Source organism: Bactrocera dorsalis, chromosome 5 (assembly GCF_023373825.1).
Source record: "Bactrocera dorsalis isolate Fly_Bdor chromosome 5, ASM2337382v1, whole genome shotgun sequence".
NCBI lineage: Eukaryota > Metazoa > Arthropoda > Insecta > Diptera > Tephritidae > Bactrocera > Bactrocera dorsalis.
In genome coordinates this window covers 69,881,272-69,900,747 of record NC_064307.1, presented here as the reverse complement: position 1 = coordinate 69,900,747, position 19,476 = coordinate 69,881,272, and the positions used below count along the sequence as shown (strand labels likewise).

The following is a 19,476-nucleotide window of genomic DNA, read 5'->3' as shown; positions in this document are numbered from 1 at the left end:
TCATCTTCGATTGTCAGCAGCTGCCACAGTGGCAATGAAAGCAGAGAGTTGTGGTTAACGGCACAAACACACGCGCAGCGATGAGGGTGTGACAACTGACAGCAGTACGACAGTACGGCAGAACGGCAGGAAATTGCGAAAAGCGGCAGTGTGTGGCTTGTATACGCAATAAAAAGTGTGTGCGAGTATGTGTGTGTGCAATTATTTATACGCATAGCTTTTAGAAAACTAATATTCATATCAAGTATGTTTGAGTGAAGAATGGTAATAAATACAAATGCATGTGTGGGCGTGTGTTGCTGTGCGTTTGTTTATTAATAGTCAAAAACGCATTTATACTTTTGCTGGATTTGTTTATTTGCTTGCCAGCATACAGTTGGAAATACATTTCTTGCTAGGAACTATCACAACTCGGCGCACATACATATATACAAACTTATGCACTTTCCATTTAGGAATATTAAGTTGATCAAATACTCAAAGCAATGCATGTGAAAGCAAATAAAACGTTTAGCAAATATTGTTTGTCAGTTATAAACGAGTGGAATTTTGTTCGACTATTTGTTGCTTTATTGCTGCAATATTGTGCAATGCTTTTGATACAAAGTCTGAATAAGACATATCGAAGGCTTTATTGGCAGATTATAAATATATATTAAATATAAAAGCAATTTTTAATAATAATCAATGCTTTATTGACAGATTATAAATGAAATTTTCAATAATAATTAGTTGAAAATTGTTTTTGTTATGGAACCATATTTCTACATTGCTTAATTCAAAGCAAAATAATAAAATTTGCAAACATGCTTGCATTAAAGATTAAACGCTAGCTTCCACTTAATAATATTGTTCAAAATAATGCTGATTTCAAGTGAATTTATAACCATTGCACAAGCTATATCACATATTTATTCTATTAACCGGTTGAGAATTACAAAAAAGTATTTTGTAATGAACGAAATAAGTTTACACGCGAAAAGAAGGGCAAACGAGTGCTAGAAAAATCGAAAGAGAATAAATAAAATCAGATAATATGTTGCGCCACAAACTAAGGACACTGTGGATATCTTTGTCTTTGAAAAGTCGACTGCCGGGTGATTGCCTAGGCAGACGAAGTGGCTCTCATTGTTGGAAAAAATTGTCTAAATACCGTTTATGAGCTAACTCGGGGGTATTTCAGCAACTAAAAGAGCTGAAGACGACCACTAACTGAATCCTAGCATGTTCGAACTGGTTTCAATGGTTCACTAGGAAGTACAAAAAAATTTCGGAGGCGCACCTACGATCAATGGGAGGAACTGGTCTTCGGACTGCTGACAGAGTTAAGTACCTAGAGGTCTTGATAAACAAGAAGCTCTCGTAGAAACCCAACATCAAGGAAAGAGCATGAAAGTCTTCGGTTGCCCCATACTGCAGCAGGGAAGTCATAGGCAAAAGGTGGGGGCTCTCACCAAAGCCCGTTCTTTGGTTTTATGAAATGATAGTTAAGTATATAATGTTCTGTGGAATTTTTGTTAGGTGATAGGCGCTGAAAAAGACTACAGCGCACTCACGAAAAAATTAGCGAGTATTTAATGGACCTCTCTCATTAGTATTTGTGGTGCACTACGAAACACACCAACTATGGCACCGAATGTCTAGCATATATAGCACCTGTGGACAATGGCAATGTACGGCCTTGAAAGCTGCCCTCAGACTCATAGCATCTGGGTACTTATGTATATGACTGCAAGCCAATTGTATTTATCAGTTTGAACGTGGCATTACTTCACAGTCGATTCTTATATTCCAACTTATAACATAAATCCTATTGTGATTACATTTAATGCAAGAATCATACTTCCAACATAATCTTCTGCCAATTTCAGCGAATAAACTGAAGTTCTGCCTCACAATAAAACTTTCACTATTGTTCCGAAAGAAAAATATATGATGAACACTCATTCCAGCAAATTTTCTGTCCACTTTGCGCATAAATTTCTATGGCTGCAAAATTAATGGCACACACGTTAATGAAAAACACGCTCAAATTTTCATAACACAAAAGCTTGCGGTATGATTACGGACAGTCCATGCTTGATACGCTTGAATGGCAAAAGCGTAGAAAAACAAAATGAAAACCAAAGTTAACAGCCAAAACTAACCAAAAACCAAACCGAGCCAAACTAAACAAAAGTTCACCGCAAACATAGGCGCAAATGTGAGCAGCAACGGAAGCATAAAGCCAATGTAAAGTGTACAACAACAGCCAACTACCGCCTATGAACTGGCCAGCGTTATGGACACGCATGCCTGGCCGGCGACAACACAAAACTACGTCCGGTCATAACGGGAGCACACACACACACACAGCGGAAAGTGGCACACACCCTTACGTTTGGAATGAATGACAGCACGGTCAATGGCTAAGTAGGCGCGTTGTCAGCGCCAGGGTATGGACACACAGGTATTTGTGTGTCGGTGTGTGAGTGTGGAAGGTAAAGTGCTGTCATTATTTGTGCTCATAATTTCATTCAATACCATTAATTGGTTGAGGGACAATTTTAATAAATGCTTAAGTTACAAACAACCATCAAGCCAACGTCTTCTGAATGCGAGCAACAACAATAACGACAACAACAGCAACAATAATGACAACAGCAGCAACAACTGAGACAGAGGCCAGGCAACAGCACTGACGCATAATGATGGCGCTCAGTAGAAGAGTGTGGCCAAAGAGTGCCATTGTTTATCTTATTCTATGGTTGCAAGTGGTTGTTGTTGGCACGGCGGCATGGACTGGGTGCCAGGATAGAGCACACATATACCCCGCAGCTGTCAACTGGATGACTGGCCTGCTTGCATGCTGATAACTTTAGTGGGAAAATGAACATCCTTTTCATTCAACATGCAAGGCGCACACACACAAGCGCACATGCTACCACACAGCCATTATTGGATTGTATGCGGCGAGCGCTTTATATGCGCAGGCACGATAAATAATTTATGTTCGTCTCATACTTGTGTGCTCTCGACTTTGCCATTATTATTGTGTGCTGAAATAAACTATTTAAAAATGATGAAATTATAAAGTGAGTCAACAATTTCGTTACGAATACCTAGATGCAAGTTTGAGGAGCCTTCAGGTTGAAGTGAGTTTTGCTTGACATTAAATTTTCAATTTAGAACTTGGAAATTTCAATTAGAAGACAAGGAATTTAATGTAAGTAGAGCACTATTTTCCCAACGTCAATAAAATGTTGATTGTAGGAGCTCGTGCTGATGAGGGTTGGCATTACAAAGATTGCTAGGGTTCGACTTTGATGTATTTGTTAATGCTTTGCGAGGTAGTTGATTGATAATCAAGAGAATGACGGAGCTCCCTTCCCACGACAGTGGGATCTAAGTAACCGGAACAGAGGCGGATTTCGTTCCAACCAAGATTCGAGAGATTCGCTGCATTCACCAGTGGCCGTCAGAAGGTGACGTTATGGAAGAAGAAGAAAGGTCTGTTGGATTTTCTAATGGGTGTAAAATGTTACGTAGAAGAAGAAACTGCTTCAGAAGTAGGGTAGAAAAAGAAAGACTCGTTCTAAATACCCAGAGTTTGGAATAAAAAAAAAACAATTAGAAAAATTTACATTTTATGACATTTTAAAGCATCTTTGAAGTTATGTTAGTAATTTCATGCAAGCATTTTTGAGTTCGGCCGCATATAAGAAGGTGTAAGAAAAGAGACACAATAAAGTAAAGCAAGAAATTTTGCTGGAGATCTACTAAATCGGCAAAAAATTCACTTGTATCTGAAGAAAAAACGTGATTGGTCCTTCCGCTCTGTCTGCACATGATTTTTTCGCATTAAAAGCTGTTTTTTATTCTAAACTATACACCCAACAACATACCAAAACGCCATGGCAACTGCAAACTCGCACCAATACCACTCCACTTGGGACACAGCCGCTCTGCAAAGCTGCAACAAAACTTAACACATCTGCAACAGCTTGCATTCTTGATCCCTATCAATTAATCCTGACAACCAATGTGTAGTGTGCAACCCAAAGCTGCACACGAACATAATAAACACGCGAGGTTAAGCCAACATGGCTACCAAGCCAGTCTGTGCGTTGTTGCTGCCCGGCACAATAACATAGCATAATCCCGTGTTCTTAATGCTTCATTTTGCAATTTGTAGTGGTGCGCACAGCGAAGCTGCTGGCACAAATTAACATCAACAACAACAGCAATAAAAACGCAACTATCTCTGTTGGAGTGTATGCGTACCATGGTAAATGCCTTTCAAGGGCGGGTCTGCTAAGGTCGTACGTCATGGACAGCAGCTTCACGAGGGCATGTTGCAACTCGCATTTACGTCTTTGAGCTGAAGCGTATATTCTAGCAACAGCATCTTGCTATTTATTTACGGTGTTGTTGCTCTGACACATGCAATCTTAGCGCTTCAACTTCAAGTGGGAATAATTTAAAGTGCGTAATCGGATTACAAGCTAACTGCACATTGTACTGACAGCAACGTACGTAACGGAGCGGCAAATGGGGAAAATATGAATAAAGCAATGGAAATCTGGCGTTTGGAAATAAAAGGCAAAAACGAAATGGTGGAAAAAATGGCGTAGCAAAGTCATTTTTCAAATAGTTGTTTGGGCCATTAGTTAGGGTCATGTTGTGGTGGAGCTTTGTTTATTCGTTCGTCGTTGTTATTTTTTTAACTTGCTTTGTGCTGCGCTATAAATATTATATATTGTTGGTTTGTGTAGTGGAAATTTCTTGCTTAGAATTCTATGGCGAAGGTTTCCAACTTTCTGCAGTTTTGGTGTCATTATTTCAGTTGTATAAAAAGAAAAAAAAAGCCATGTGAGCATCTGTGTGACCTCCTGATTTTACTGTGAGGACAGAGACAAAAAATTTTATTTTTTTGTGAACTCATTAAATTTGTAAATATGGAAGATATATTGTAAAGAAGATTTTCACGCCAATAGTAAGCGAAGAGTAAGCAAAGATGGGAACTTCAGTTGATTTAGAGTCTGTCAGTAAGGACCCCATATATGCACATTATCGATAAATATCGATATGTGTGTTATCGAGAAATATCTTTCAACAAGATCAGCACTTTCCGCGTTAAAACTACGAAAATTTTTTTCTAATGAATTTCTAAGCTACTTTACTTGCTGCTCTCCCGTCATATACACATTTCAAAATAATCAAACATCGTAAAAGGCAAAAAGCCACTCAATACTATAAAAATTTAATGAAATATTTGCGGTTCACCAAAAATCATAAATAATCACAGACAAATTGCTGATTGACTAGCGGCTGTGACCCCACTTGAATAAACACTACATCAAGTATTTGATGCTTAACACGAAATAACCCAGTTGATATGAGAAAGATTAGCAAGTTTGCAACAACAAAGCCATACAACAAGCAATACAAGCACAAACGGCACACAGAAACATATAGAAAATCAGTGCATAATGGCAATATTTCATAAACTGGGCGAAGAGAAAAGTGTGACGCCTGCTTTGGTGGACAAAAAACAAGCGATAAAACAAACACGCGTACATTTAATAACACAGCCATTCGAGCGAAAGCTAAAACAAACATTGTACCATATATACAAGTGTACATATGTATTTACATGTATATGTATACATATGTACATATGTATGTTTTTCAATGATAAATGGCACCCTTTCGTGCTAGAAAATTGTATTAATTGTAAGACATGCTAAAGTGAAGTTGCTGTTAGGGGAAAAACCGCAATGTACATAGCTGTAAACAGTGTTGTAAAACATTTGAAACACAAAAGTAAACAAACATGCAAATAAGCCAATGTGCGAATACACAAAAAATACATGTTCGGAGTACACACATACATATGTATATACTTCTTTCTAATATTATGGTATACACGTGTTTATCAATGTAATCACTGTAATGTGCCCTGCGGCTTGTTTATTGAAGCATGCCGCATATTGCCTACATTCAGGCGCTTAACCTAGATGCCTATGTAAACAAATTTGATGAAATTCATTTTAAAATATTATGTCGATATTAAAAATATTTAGAATATTGGCGGATATTTGATTTGATGAGCAGATATAAATGTGCAGACGCCCACGCGCCTAAATGTAGGCAAAGAGAATTTAAATATTGATATTAAATAAATTTGGGCATACAATTTATATATGTATGCATGTGAAAGATCAAAGCATGAGAGATGAAATCGAAATTGAGTTTAAGGCGATGAAAATGCTGGCCAGAATTTGATATAAAATACATATTTATATTTATCGATTAAATTATCTTTCGACATTTATAGATAATAATACATATGATTAAAAATAATGTAAATTTGCAGAATTCCGTGTATTTTATTAATTCGATAATATTTATCCATCATATAATATATCGATATTTATCGATATTAGTATATATCAATATTTAGCAATATTATTACATATCTGCATTTATCGGTGATATTTTACATCGATATTTATCGACAATATTGTATATCGATATATTATTAAGTTTTAGATTCTCTCAAAGTAAAATCCAAAAAAGATAATACTACAATAGTAGAATACAGGTAATAATCGAAGTCTAGTCAAAATTTTGATTTGTGATAAAATGGCGTCTTTTCAAAATTTTTGTCACAAAAAATTATGTATTATTATTTTTTAATTTTAACAGCTCAGAGTGGCTAAAATAAATACAATATTTAAAAAAAATCGTATATCCAAAACTATTTTCGGAACTAACCTCAAATTTTCGGAAAATATTCTGAAATGTATTTCAACTAAATGTAAAAGCAAAAAAACAGTAGAAAATATTATATATCGCACAAAAATTTTTTTATTGCAATTTAAACGATTTAAAAAAAAATTAGTTCGTGTATAGGCATTAGCAAGACTAATTTTTGAGCTCTTTATGACAATCCCACAAACTCTAGTCACAAATCAGATTAAATTATAACTTTAATTTTAATATTAGGCTGTTGCGCTTCAACTGTTTCACAATGTTCTTCAGCATATTCAGGCATTTTTTAAAGCCATTTTCTTGAATGACGTGCTATGGCATGAACGACAATAAAGACACCGAAAGCATTGTTGGACATTTGAAGACGGCAACAATTCATAAAAATCTCAGCACCTACACACAAATTACTCATACAAATTAAATTAAATTTACGAAAATGACATTTATCTTGTACAGCACATAATAACAACAAACAAGTGGCAATAAAAAATAAGTATGTAGGTCCCGAGGCCGTGGGTAAATTTACAACTTCAGCTAAATATTGCTGCTAACCATAAAGTGGTTGTGTGGCATGAACGGGCGCTAACGCTATACATAAACAAACAAGTATAAACAGTGGCAAGTATGGAGAGTCCACCAGGCAAATTGTCACATTTTCGCTCACTCAGGAGCACTACCAGCCCTGAACAGGGTATATTAAGCTTATCACGATTTTTTTGACAACAAAAAGGGAACATCAGAAACTCTGTAGATTATATATATGTAAATTATCACGATCTAAGTCGTTTTAGCCATGTCCGTCGCCAGATATGTCTGTATATACGCAAACTAATCCCTTAGTTTTCGAGATATTCGCTTGAAATTTTTCATCCGTCATTTTTCACCAAGAAGCTGCTAATTTGTTGGAATGGTCAATATCAAACCACTATAGCATATAGCTGCCGTACAACCTGAACGAACGGAATTAGTTGCTTGTATGAAAATTTTTTCAATTGAAAAGGTATCTTCGTGAAATTTTACATGAATTATTCTTCAAAACAATGGTACAATTTCCGAAAAAATTTTTAAGATCGGACCACGATAGCCTATAGCTGTCATACAAACTGAACGAACGGAATCAAGAGCTTGTATGGAAAGCTTTTTCATTTGATGAGATACGCTCATCAAATTTCGCATGGATTATTGTCTAAGGCAACGATACAAGCCGAAAAAGGTAAGGGTGTGAAGGCTATTATAGTACTACGCTGCTTCTTGCTTCTTTATATTTCTTTTTCTTCATATAACTTCTAGTTCTCATTTGTAAGCGCTACAACGTTGGCGCTGCGAATAGCACGCGCAATTTAATGTTGCACAGCTACTTAACGGTTATTTGTTGTTGCTGCCGCACAACGGTTGTGACAGCCAATTTTATGTTTTAACGAAATTTCCTCCAAAAAATTACGCAGAAATGCGAAAATAGCACAGATGAAGTGGCTGATAGCGCATACACATACATAGATACGCACATATACATACAAATAGCAGTTAGAGCAGCAACATCAACTTGCCTGCCGGTTTGGTTCTTATTTTGTGGCAGACTACTGCCTCGGTTTGGCGCTGCGGTGTGTTGGGTTCATTGTTGTGCCGCGGTGGCGTTGAGGTTTGTATGTTCACTGCGGCTTCCTGTTGATTGTGTGGCGGCTGCGCTTGTCACTCACATCATACTGCTGCGTTGCCGTGGCGGACAGTACGAATCGTGCAAAGAAAAGCTGTATAATGGCAAAAAGGAGTGGAAATAATAAAATAACGCACATAATGAGCTAGCGCGCATTACGCGACGCTGTGTGCCTTTTCACGCTTGGCGTTGCTTGCTGCGTGCATGTCGCTGTTGCTGACAATGATGATGATGATGTGCGGCCACTAACGTCATTTAGCACTCACCACTCACCGCATTAATGCATTATGTCTTTAGAGTGTATTTAAAATTGTAATGAGTCATGAGAGAAATTAAAAAAAAATATATATATTATAGATCAAGTTTAAATATATATAAAGTGTATCCATAATTTTCGCTCGCACAAAATGTAGCAAACAATGTGAAAAGTAAGTTAAGCCAAACATGCCTTCGTAAATATACAGCTGAAACTTGTTTGTAAATAATTACTCATACGCCATGGCGTCGGCAGCTGAAACTGACTTGTAAATAATTACGCATACGCCATGGCGTATCAATTTTTATTTAATAAAACAAAAGTCGATGAAAACAGCAATCATGCGATTTTTGCTGCTGCTTTAATATACTTTATGAGGAAATACATATTTTATAGTGGACAGCAACATACTGATCGTGTGGAAGTGCGATAAGTATAATGACAATAACTATTGATATCTAGTGGAGTTAAAATATCGAATCATAATTTTATTTTTGAACAGATTTTTGTCAGTGTAGTGGGTAAATTTCGTCCAAATATCTTGTCAAATGAAAAAGTTTTCACACAAGTACCTGATTTCAATCGTTCACTTTGTATGGCAGCAATATGCTATAGTAGACCGATCTGCATAATTTCTTCAGTTATTGTAGGATTCTTTTGGATACTAATTCGTGCCGAATTTTGTGGAGATATCTCGTCAAATTAAAGAGCTTGCAATAGAAAGACTTGATATTGATCGCGCAGTTTGTATGGCAGCTATATGGGTACAAAAACTGATTAACCCCGCCCATAAAATGCAATATTAAAGCCGAGCTAATAAAACTGAAATATTCTAATCACGTTTTAGTGCCCAATCGTGCTTTGTGCAAGCTTAGAATTTGCTGCTGCTCACTTTCATCAGCATAAAACTACATACTCAAACCCGAAAAGAACACACATGATTGCCTGACTGCGCAAGGCGCATAAAAAGCGCATTAAAAACCGCAAAATTTAAGCGCCGCAAAAAGCACAACAGTTTGACGAGACGGCACGCACACAAACAAATATCTACAACTTATTTATTTGGCGACCATAATCAGCATAATAAAATATGAATTTGCACATTTTCACCGCAACACGCGGACGCGCTTTGCGCACTCGTATAATTAATTCGAAACAAGGAAAATTAATGTGAAAATAAAACACACAACAATAGCGGTAAACACACATAAAAAATGCAACACATTAATAATTGCCAACACACACACACCCGCACGCGCATTAAAATGTTGCCGATGTGGCAAGTTCGCATAAACGCCCGTTAGCCGCAACGCGTGCGGTTTGTTGCTGGCGCTCGGCCAATTACATAAGCAAATTTGTAGCTATGTGTGTGTGTGTGGGTGTCAGTGTGTCTACTTTTCAACAAACTTTTTATTTGAATTAAAAACAAACAAGCTGATGCACATACAAGCACACACATTTAACTTTTCACAGCCAAACGAAAGGATTGCACGCCGAAGGTGGCCCGACGCCAAGCTTCACACATCATCGCTAACATAATTAAATAAACCATGAAATTAAATGATTACATTTAACAGCTTCCGCCTAATTTAAGCGCACATTAGCAGGTCTGTGTGTATGTCTGATTTGAAAAATATAGTCACACATATAAATTCGTATATATGTATGTGTGTATATGTGTTGGTAGACATTGTAGCATATGCCTGTCTGTGCTTGATTTATGGCAGTCAACCACAGCGGAAGTTGCACAAAGTATGGCTGCCAATGGCTGCCTCATTGCGTCCGGATATGCCGTGCAGTGCTGTCAATCTTCTTGTAGTCGTAGACGAGGCGGGACGCAGCGCAAAGTTAGTTTTGAAAGTCAACAAATGAGTTGAAATTAATTTCGGAGAAGTCATAAATAAATACTGTGTACTTTTGCAGTGTTGCATTTGAGGCAATTGTGCACATAAATAAACGAATGACTTGTGCAAGTATGAAACTGTATTGGTGTGTGTGAGTTTATGTATGCATAATTTTTACTATTGTTTTAAAAAAATGTATTTTTCTACGAAACTTTAGTGTTCAAAAATAATATTTGTCATAAAAAGTAATTTATTCATTAACAGAAGAAAAATTTAAAGGAATTTCAGTCATAAAATATTTTCCTTGCCTTGCCAATGCACTGGTAAGTCATTTTTAATTCAGTATACTTTCTTCTAAGTGAACCAGTTAAAGTAAACAAGGTTCTTAAAATAATATTATAATAGCTCCACTAAAGTGTTATGAAAAACATTCGGACCGGCAGACACTTATTGCCAAAATTAAAATTAGTAATAATCAATTATCTTTATAAAGCAGTTGAGAATTGCTTGAGCTTATGAGCGAAATGTCATGAGTTCACTTTGTACTGACTATTAGCTGGCTTCGTTTAGCCATTTTTCTGTTCAGTTCTACTCTCTTGTCAAAAAAAACTACATGTAAAAGCAAAAGAAAAGTTATCGAGTCGAATTCGTACTAGAAAGTATGCAGATAACTGATTAAAGTGGTATAACCACTATATTCAGTGCTACCAAGTTTTGTTCGCTTATATTTTAGAACAGTTTTAGTATTGTGAATGGCAAATGAAGAATGAAAACGTTATATATTTCGATAAATTATAATTAATTAGATTACTGACCTAGGGTGAAAATAAAGCATTTCTTTTTTTTAGTTTTAAAATCGATTTTTTTTTATATTAGATAAATTATTAAAAAATAAATAAGTTATAAAAAATCGATTTTATTCATATACGATAAATGATTAAAAAATTGATAATTTATAAAGAATCGATGTTTTCATATTTAGATAAAATATACCTTTAAAAATAACATATTAAAATTTAAATTGTTTTTCTTTTTTTCGATAAATTGTAAAGGAATAGATATAGGTACACACTTAGAGACTATTTTTTCATACTTCGATAACTTATAAGCCCTTTGATAAATTATAAAAAATCAGTAAATTATAAAAATCGATTTTTCATATTTCGATAAATTATACCTTTAAAACTTGCACACTAAAGTTTTAAATCCAGTTTTTTCCTTATTGCGTTAAAATGCACAAAAATTAAAAAAAAAATCGATTTTTCCATATTTCGATAAATTATGCCTTTGAAATTTACATAATAAAATTTTAAATATATTTTTTTATATTTCGATAACTTATAACATCTAGCGTGAGTTTAAAAAAAGAAATCATATTTCGATAAATTGTAAAAGAAAATTAAAAAATAGTTGATAGTTCACATTTCGATAAATTGTTAAGAAATATATAAAGACACCCAAAATAAGAAAAAATCGATTATTTTTCCTAAAAACATAAATTTTTCGAAAAAAAATGTTTTCTCAAGATTTTTTTCTGTATATCCTTAAAATAAGTACACGCTTTAAATAAAAAAAATATATATGCTATTTTTTAATTCTCAATAATCGCATTTTTTAAGCTTTCACACTGGGTTTGCCTCTAAAATAACCAAAATCTACTGTAAACTGATTTTTCAGAAAATTAAAATTTTTGTTCAGCAAACTTCAGCATAAAGTCCAGAATCCCTTCAGAACTTTAGTTTATTTTACCTAAGTATTCACATTGTTTGTCTAAACTTTCTTTGTTGGTATTGTTTAAGTTACCCTTTTTTTTCAAAACAACCCTTTTCAGATCAAAGAAGTCATAAGCGTTGCAAAGTTTTGACGTACAAATATACTGATTACCACCATTAGAAGCATCACTCAAACGAAAATTCACTTATTTTAATACAAATATAATTTACCACTTTACACAGACACACACACACACACACAAAATGACATAAAACTTTTCAAGGTTTTCGATTGTAATGAATCGGTTTCACACCCAACCATTTGCAAGCACTGCACACATATACATGTAGTTGTGTGTGTCGGCTACTCGGAAGCTTCTTTGCCACCACAGAAATATGCTATGTATGAAATTCAAGAGGAATTTTGCCAACAATGGAATTTCTTGATGAGAAAAAACACGCTTACTACTGTAGATAAATATAGAGAATGTGTGCGAGTGTTTGTCATAGAGTATATGCTGGCGCGTTGTGTAGTAAAGAGAAAATTAGGAATGATAAGCTTGAGACGGGAAATGTGTAAATATTTCTGGCAAAATATTTTGGTAAAATTTTCAAACAAAAAGTACCACATGAATGAACTTGGCAAAGGATATGGAAAAAGTTTTCACTTTTCACATGCATAAGAGCACATGGACACACAGAGGCACCCATGCAAGCGAGCAAAGTTTGTCCAACTGCATGCATTGTCACAGGATATTGTGTAGTATGTATATGCCTTCAAGGCGAAATGAGAACTTGAAATTTGAGCTTATGTGCATTACTGATGGCTGCATATGTACGTATTCATGTAATGTGTGCGAAAACCTTATGAAAGCATAAATATACTGCGAGGCAATGGATTAAATTAAGTGAAATTTTGACAAAAGTTGAAATAGCATAGAAGCGAAAACTATACTTGAGTGTTTTAAAGTTAATTTAAAAATATATAGTATACATGTATATACATACATATGTTTCGTTAAATATATATCGGAGATTTGTTCGGTGGGCAAAATCTAGTAAGATTTTTAAATATAAATTTCGCGTAAAAACGCATTCGTCAAATCTAATATCAAAATAATCATTAGTCTTTAGTATAGATCAAGGATGAGTGAAAACCATTTTTAAAGATCATTTCACTTATATGCACTCTTAACTTATCACACTTTATATAAAAAGAGAGTGTTTAAATGAGTTAAGCCTCCCCCCACTCCAACCGGAAAAAAACTGGCGCACCTTAACAAAACACAGCAGAATACACCACATGTTCACAAATACAGCACATCTGGAAACAATTTGGAAAACACCATAGTCGACGAATTGAAAGCGCAGAGAACATGCTGCGCACTCAGTTCACGCAACACTCCATGTGTTCTCTCTGCAGTGTAGTGTCACCAAAACAACAGCTTTACAAATTGCTTTTGCGCATATTTGCAAATGCAATTGTACCTTGTTGTTGCTGTATGTTTGCTGCGATTTTCTCGAACATTTCTGCGCATAACTAAGTAATTACAAGGCCTTTTATAAACATATTTACGTATTGCCATTCATTAACTCAACTAACAACTGCATTATATACATATGTACAACATACATGTGTGTAAAAAAACATACTAACTTTTAAATAAATATAGATTCATTTTCACTTACTTGAGACGTATCCATTTTCTACCATTGCCTTGATGTTTGCAGCTTCTCACCTGCACACTCTTTTAACATTAAAATTTTCACACGCGCCGACTCGCGTCTCTCATTTGTAACACACATATTTTTCATTCATGAAATAACCGTTTGAAATCGAACGCACGCACTAATATTTTACATGCTATTTATAAAGCACACTTCGAATTAAATTTTCAATAAAATTGTTTTCAAATTAACACAACATTTACTAAGAAATCTTTAGTTTTATTCTGCTGCAGTTGAATTGCACTCGTTTTCATTCGCGTTAGAACAAACTGTTATCTAAAATGTATAACGGATGTGGAGGCGTCTGATTGACTTTGATTCACAGACTGGAATGCAAGAAGAATCCTGCTACAAAGCTCACACGCATAATAACAAAAACACTTCATTTCTCACCATTCACTTATGCGCACTCTTAACTTATCACATGCATATACATATGTATATGTATTACATATTAAAAGAGAGTTTTCTGCTGTCTGCCGTTTAATTATCAGTAATATCAACAGCGTAGAGAGTGCATACTGCACACTCAGCTCACACGACACCATGCGTTCGCTCTGCAGTGTGTAGTGTCACCAAAGCAATAACTAATTCAATTGCTTTTGCGCATATTTGCAAATGCATTTATATTTTGTTGTTGCTGTATGTTTGTTGTAATTTTTCGAACATTTCTGCGCATACTTAAGTAACTTCAAGGCCATTTATAAACATATTTACGTATTGACAATCATTAACTCAACTAATAACTGCATTATACTTACATGTGCATACATGTATGTACACGTTTATATTAGGAAAACATACTAACTTCTAAATGATAATAAATATAGATGCATTTTCAATTGAGCCGTAACCAATTTAAAGTATTCTGCCATTGCCTTGGTGTTTGCAGCTCCTTTTCACACCTGCACACACTTTTACACTAACACTTTCACACGCGCCGACTCGCGCCACTCATTAGCAAGACACATATTTTTTCATTCACGAAATACACACTTGAAACGCACGCACACACTTATATTTTACATTTTTTCTATAAAGCACCTTTCGAACTTAATTTTCAATAAAATTATTTTCAAATTAACACAAAATTTACTAAGAAATTTTTAATTTTATGCTGCTACGATTGAATTGCACTCGTTTTCATTCGCGTTCGAACAAACTTCTCAATAAAACGAGTAACGGATGTAAAGGTGTCTGATTGACTTTGTTTGATACAGGATTGCATTCGCGTTTAAAAAGTTTTTAGATATTCGTTTAAAGTTTAAGTTAAGAAAAAAATGTTTTTGATGTGAAATGTATTATGATACTGTAATTATAAGTTTTTAGTAAGTTGTTATATGTTTATATGTTTCATAGGTGAATAACATATCGGTATATATTGTGACAAAAAAATATGCGAATATTGATTTTAACAAATGTTTCGAGGACTAAAAAAAACATTGATACAGGTGTACTATGGCCAAGTGGGATTACTTTGAAAGGGACGACATAGATTTTGAAGAATAAATTAACAATTTTAAAATTGTGAATTAAGTCTTACTGATTTTTGCTCATAGTAGTATATGTCACCTTTTTTTTTAACTTCATTTTTTGGTAATAAAGCATATATTAAAACAAGTGACTACCAGTTATGAAATTTTACCTACACTTCCACCCTAAATTTATGTAGAAAATGAACTTAACTACCCCATTAATATTAATATTTAAATCCACCACTATATTTATGAGCTTGTATAGTTGCCTTCATATAAATCGAAATTTAATCGCCTCGATTGATTTTGTTTATTCAGACTTTCGGTGAATGTTATGCACACATACATATGTATGTATTTACAAAGTGACACCGACAAATGTCACGTTAACGTAGGGCTTACCATTAATCTACGTCAATAAACACTTTTCAGTTTTTAAATATTAATGGCGGGCCGCTATTATTAGCTTTAAGGGACTTTCCTTTTTTCCTTTTTTTGTGTTTGTCATTTTCGAAGCCTTTTTGTAATAATATGATATTGATATTATTTTTACACTGATATACTGAAATGTTACTAATATGAATTCTTTATGGAGGGTTGATATATTATATACTCGTATATGCTATATTGCTGCGATTTAAACAATTTATTTGGAGATTGTAACGCTGTCTTTGATAACGATCTGTACCAAATTTCGTGACGCTATCTTTACAAATAAACAAGTTTTCTATATAAGGACTTGATTTTGGAAGCTCAGTTTGTATGTACATATATAATTTAGGGTTTTCGACGTTTTCTTCTGGCTGTTACGAAATTCGTAAACAAAATAAAAAAATATATTCACTCTATAAATATGTACATACATATGTAATCTGTACTCTGCATACGCATACTTATCTTTTGCGCCTAAAAGACGTTTAAAATTTTCAAAAAAATGATATTGTACCTAAAAATTAAAATTTCTATAAAACTTGATTGATAAATGACCACTTACCTCGATTACACTATCGCTGCCTAAACCAACAGCCACACCGCCGCCACCACGCACTATCCTATCGCCACTGTTGGCTGACGTGTTCACACGCACACTGGCTGCACCACCGCCAACAACATTCGTACGCGTACCAACACTAACACCGCTGCTTAAAGCTGTTGCTATTACAATTTCGTCCTCTTCGTCGTCGAAAACGTGACCCTCCAATGCGCTGGCTGCGTTTAGGTCACCAGTTGCTGCCGTTGTTGTTTTTGGTACGTGTTCGTCGTCGTCTGTATCGTCTGCCAAACCAATGCCAGCAGCTAAATTAAATTCATCCGAAGCACCTGCATCCACATCCAATTGCTCTTGGAAACTTAAATCTAAGTCTTGGGGTAATTTTGCATATTTGTTGTGACTTTTCATTTTCCAAACACGACGACACGCTGTGTTTATATGTTGATTTTCCGACTAATTGTAAGCCAACAGCAATAATGGCCAAAGGGGGTCAGTTAAAAGGCGGATGACTCATGCGTGCAGTAAGACGTGAGAGGGGAGTAAATGTGGTGATTTTTTTATATTGTTAAAATTGTAACGGTTTTTATGTTCATATGTTTTTTGTTTACTTTACACTATTACTTTATAACTTCAGCGTATGTAAAGCAATTTTGAAAAATATTATTTATTTTTTAACTCGCCGAAAACACACAAAGTCTCAAGTAACTGCATGCACGGCTATTCACTAACTGCCAACCGCGCTGCACAAGTCAGTGGTTCACAGTGTTAGCTTAAAACCAAACAAATGAGCACAATCGATTTTTCGTCGCTTTTAATTGACTGCGCTTTTGTGTTTTTTTCTCACTTTATATACAAATTGATTTTCTATTATTTACTTTTGTGCCAAATATTTGTTTTTCTATTCAGCAGTCGCGTACGCCAACAGGTTCCGTCGCAATGCAGCACTCCAGTCAATAATTTATAATAGTATATTGGCAGCACTGCATTTATTAGCACAAAAGTATTGTTTTTAACACAAACGCACAATCAATACACGATAGCAGCATTTCCGGCGGAAGAAAGTATGTCATGCAATGATTGAAATGGATCACCAATGCCACAAAAATCACCAGCGTCAGTCGAGCAATTCAAGGACACGTAAGCGTTGCAGTGCCACTAACAAAAGTCAACGTTGTTATTGCACATGCCAGCACAGTGCAGCCGTGTAGACAATGCTGTCGCCGCAGTCAACGTCGCTGCGACTGCTGCAACTGCTGCACTTGCGGCAAGATTTTACGCCTCAGCGGTGCTCTAAAGCGATTAGGAAACTGCAAAGACGTTCAGGTTGCCTACATACCAACACACAAACATTGGCAAATGTCGCATAGGGCTGACAAGTACCTACGTACACGTCGCATTCACGGAAATACTTTCACTGCCGAAAAGGGGAGTCGCTGTGCTGTGGGTGGCGTTACAGCGAGACATACAAAAATATGCACAGAAATTGGAGCAATGCAATGCTGCGCGTGTAATTAAATGGTACAATTCGAGCACAAGTCGCGTCACTTGTAACAAATCAATGTTTTCTTTCTTTCGCTCTCACTTTTTTCACCACGAATTTGCAGTTTTTAGCACGCAGTTATGTTTACAAATTCTTCACAGGAAATGTTGCAACTGTTTTTATTAACAAAAACTTTATATTTCTAATTAGTCCGCACTTCACCAAAAAAAGAAAACACTTCAAATGGATTTTTTCTCCAATTAGAATTGTCTCTTTGTTTCTTTTCATTTACCAGTCTTGTTGCCGAAAACGCGCTCTAGCCAGCCACTCGGCTCAACGTCTCAAACACTTTTGACAACTGAAATGATTTTGCCATGCCACAGCGAAGCCGCCAAATGGCAGTTTTCCCATTATTGCGATTCGCATTTGCCGATTTTCCGTACAAGAATGTCAAAAATTGACACTACTGAAAAACTGTTAAAGCAATAAGCAATGCATCCGGCTATAGTGGTCGTCTCACTTCCACGCATGTTTATTGCATCACAACGAATTTGCAAGCTACTCGTTCTTATTGGATTTTCTTTGCCTTTTGCTTTTGTGCATGCATTCGCCTTTTTCTTATTAGCACTGTGTTGTTGTTGTACATGCATATTTAGACAGCTTGTTTGTAATAGATTTTCATACAGTTATACGCAGTTTCCAATTGAAGTATGGCGTTGCCAGTCTAAAATTACAAATGGTAATTTTAAATAAACGCTGTAATGTGATAATAGTGACGTATTAAGTGTTTACCGTTGAATCTATCAGTTGTATATCAAAATTTGTAGGTTATGGTTGGTTATCAAACTTTAAACCATAAGATTCTCATTATACACTTACAACCTGTTGCCCCAGCGAACGTAGTTTACTCAACATATATTCTGGTATATGTTGGTATGGCCTGTGGTAAAATAATTGTAATCAAGCTAAGACCGTTAATAATAACGCTAAATTTTTACCATTAATTTTCGGCTTAGGGTGCCGAATGTACGCTCAAAGTCGAACTTAATGCTTGTGCGACTAAAATAGGTTACGTTAGTTTAATCTGGCAGGCCAATAAGCCACGCATAGACCAGTTTGGTCTACTGCGATACCAGATGCAGTCCACTTGTTATCGTTTAAGATGCAAATTTTACCAGACTCTGCGGCCTCCCTGTCGATACCTCGTCCAAGGTATCATACTGTGGGTACCTTAGATGATTTCAACGTAGTTTTGCCAATGCGGGCCAAGTGCACAAGTGATGCTACATTGTTTCTTTGGTGCCCTGCTCTAGGCATTTTCTGCAGTATTCTCGATCTGCCAGCTCCACCTTGCGGGCGTGTGTCGCCACCAGACAGTGACCAGTTAGTATTATCATCATGTTCCTTGAGTCTCATTTATCGAGTGCGGCGTAAATAAGAATATAGGCTTGGCTAGGTTTATGAATCCACTCTGTGAGCACCTTTAGGCTGTGGTCAAGTAGTAGCAACAAAATCAAATATGACGTAATGAATTTAAGAAATAGAAATATGGCAAGCATATAATTTTTTTGTAGAATTTA

General features: G+C 35.5%; 1 protein-coding gene across 1 annotated transcript in view; it reads right to left on the bottom strand.

Annotated features, from left to right (window-relative positions):
- The window catches only part of LOC105227207 (calcium-transporting ATPase type 2C member 1), a 110,957-nt gene extending 92,701 nt beyond the window's left edge, over window positions 1-18,256 (bottom strand). Inside the window, exon 1 of the mRNA XM_019990652.3 lies at window positions 16,420-18,256. Coding sequence (XP_019846211.2) covers window positions 16,420-16,824 — 405 coding nt within the window. The 5' untranslated portion in view covers window positions 16,825-18,256. The remainder of the gene's footprint in view (window positions 1-16,419) is intronic.
- Between the last annotated feature and the right edge of the window lie 1,220 nt (window positions 18,257-19,476).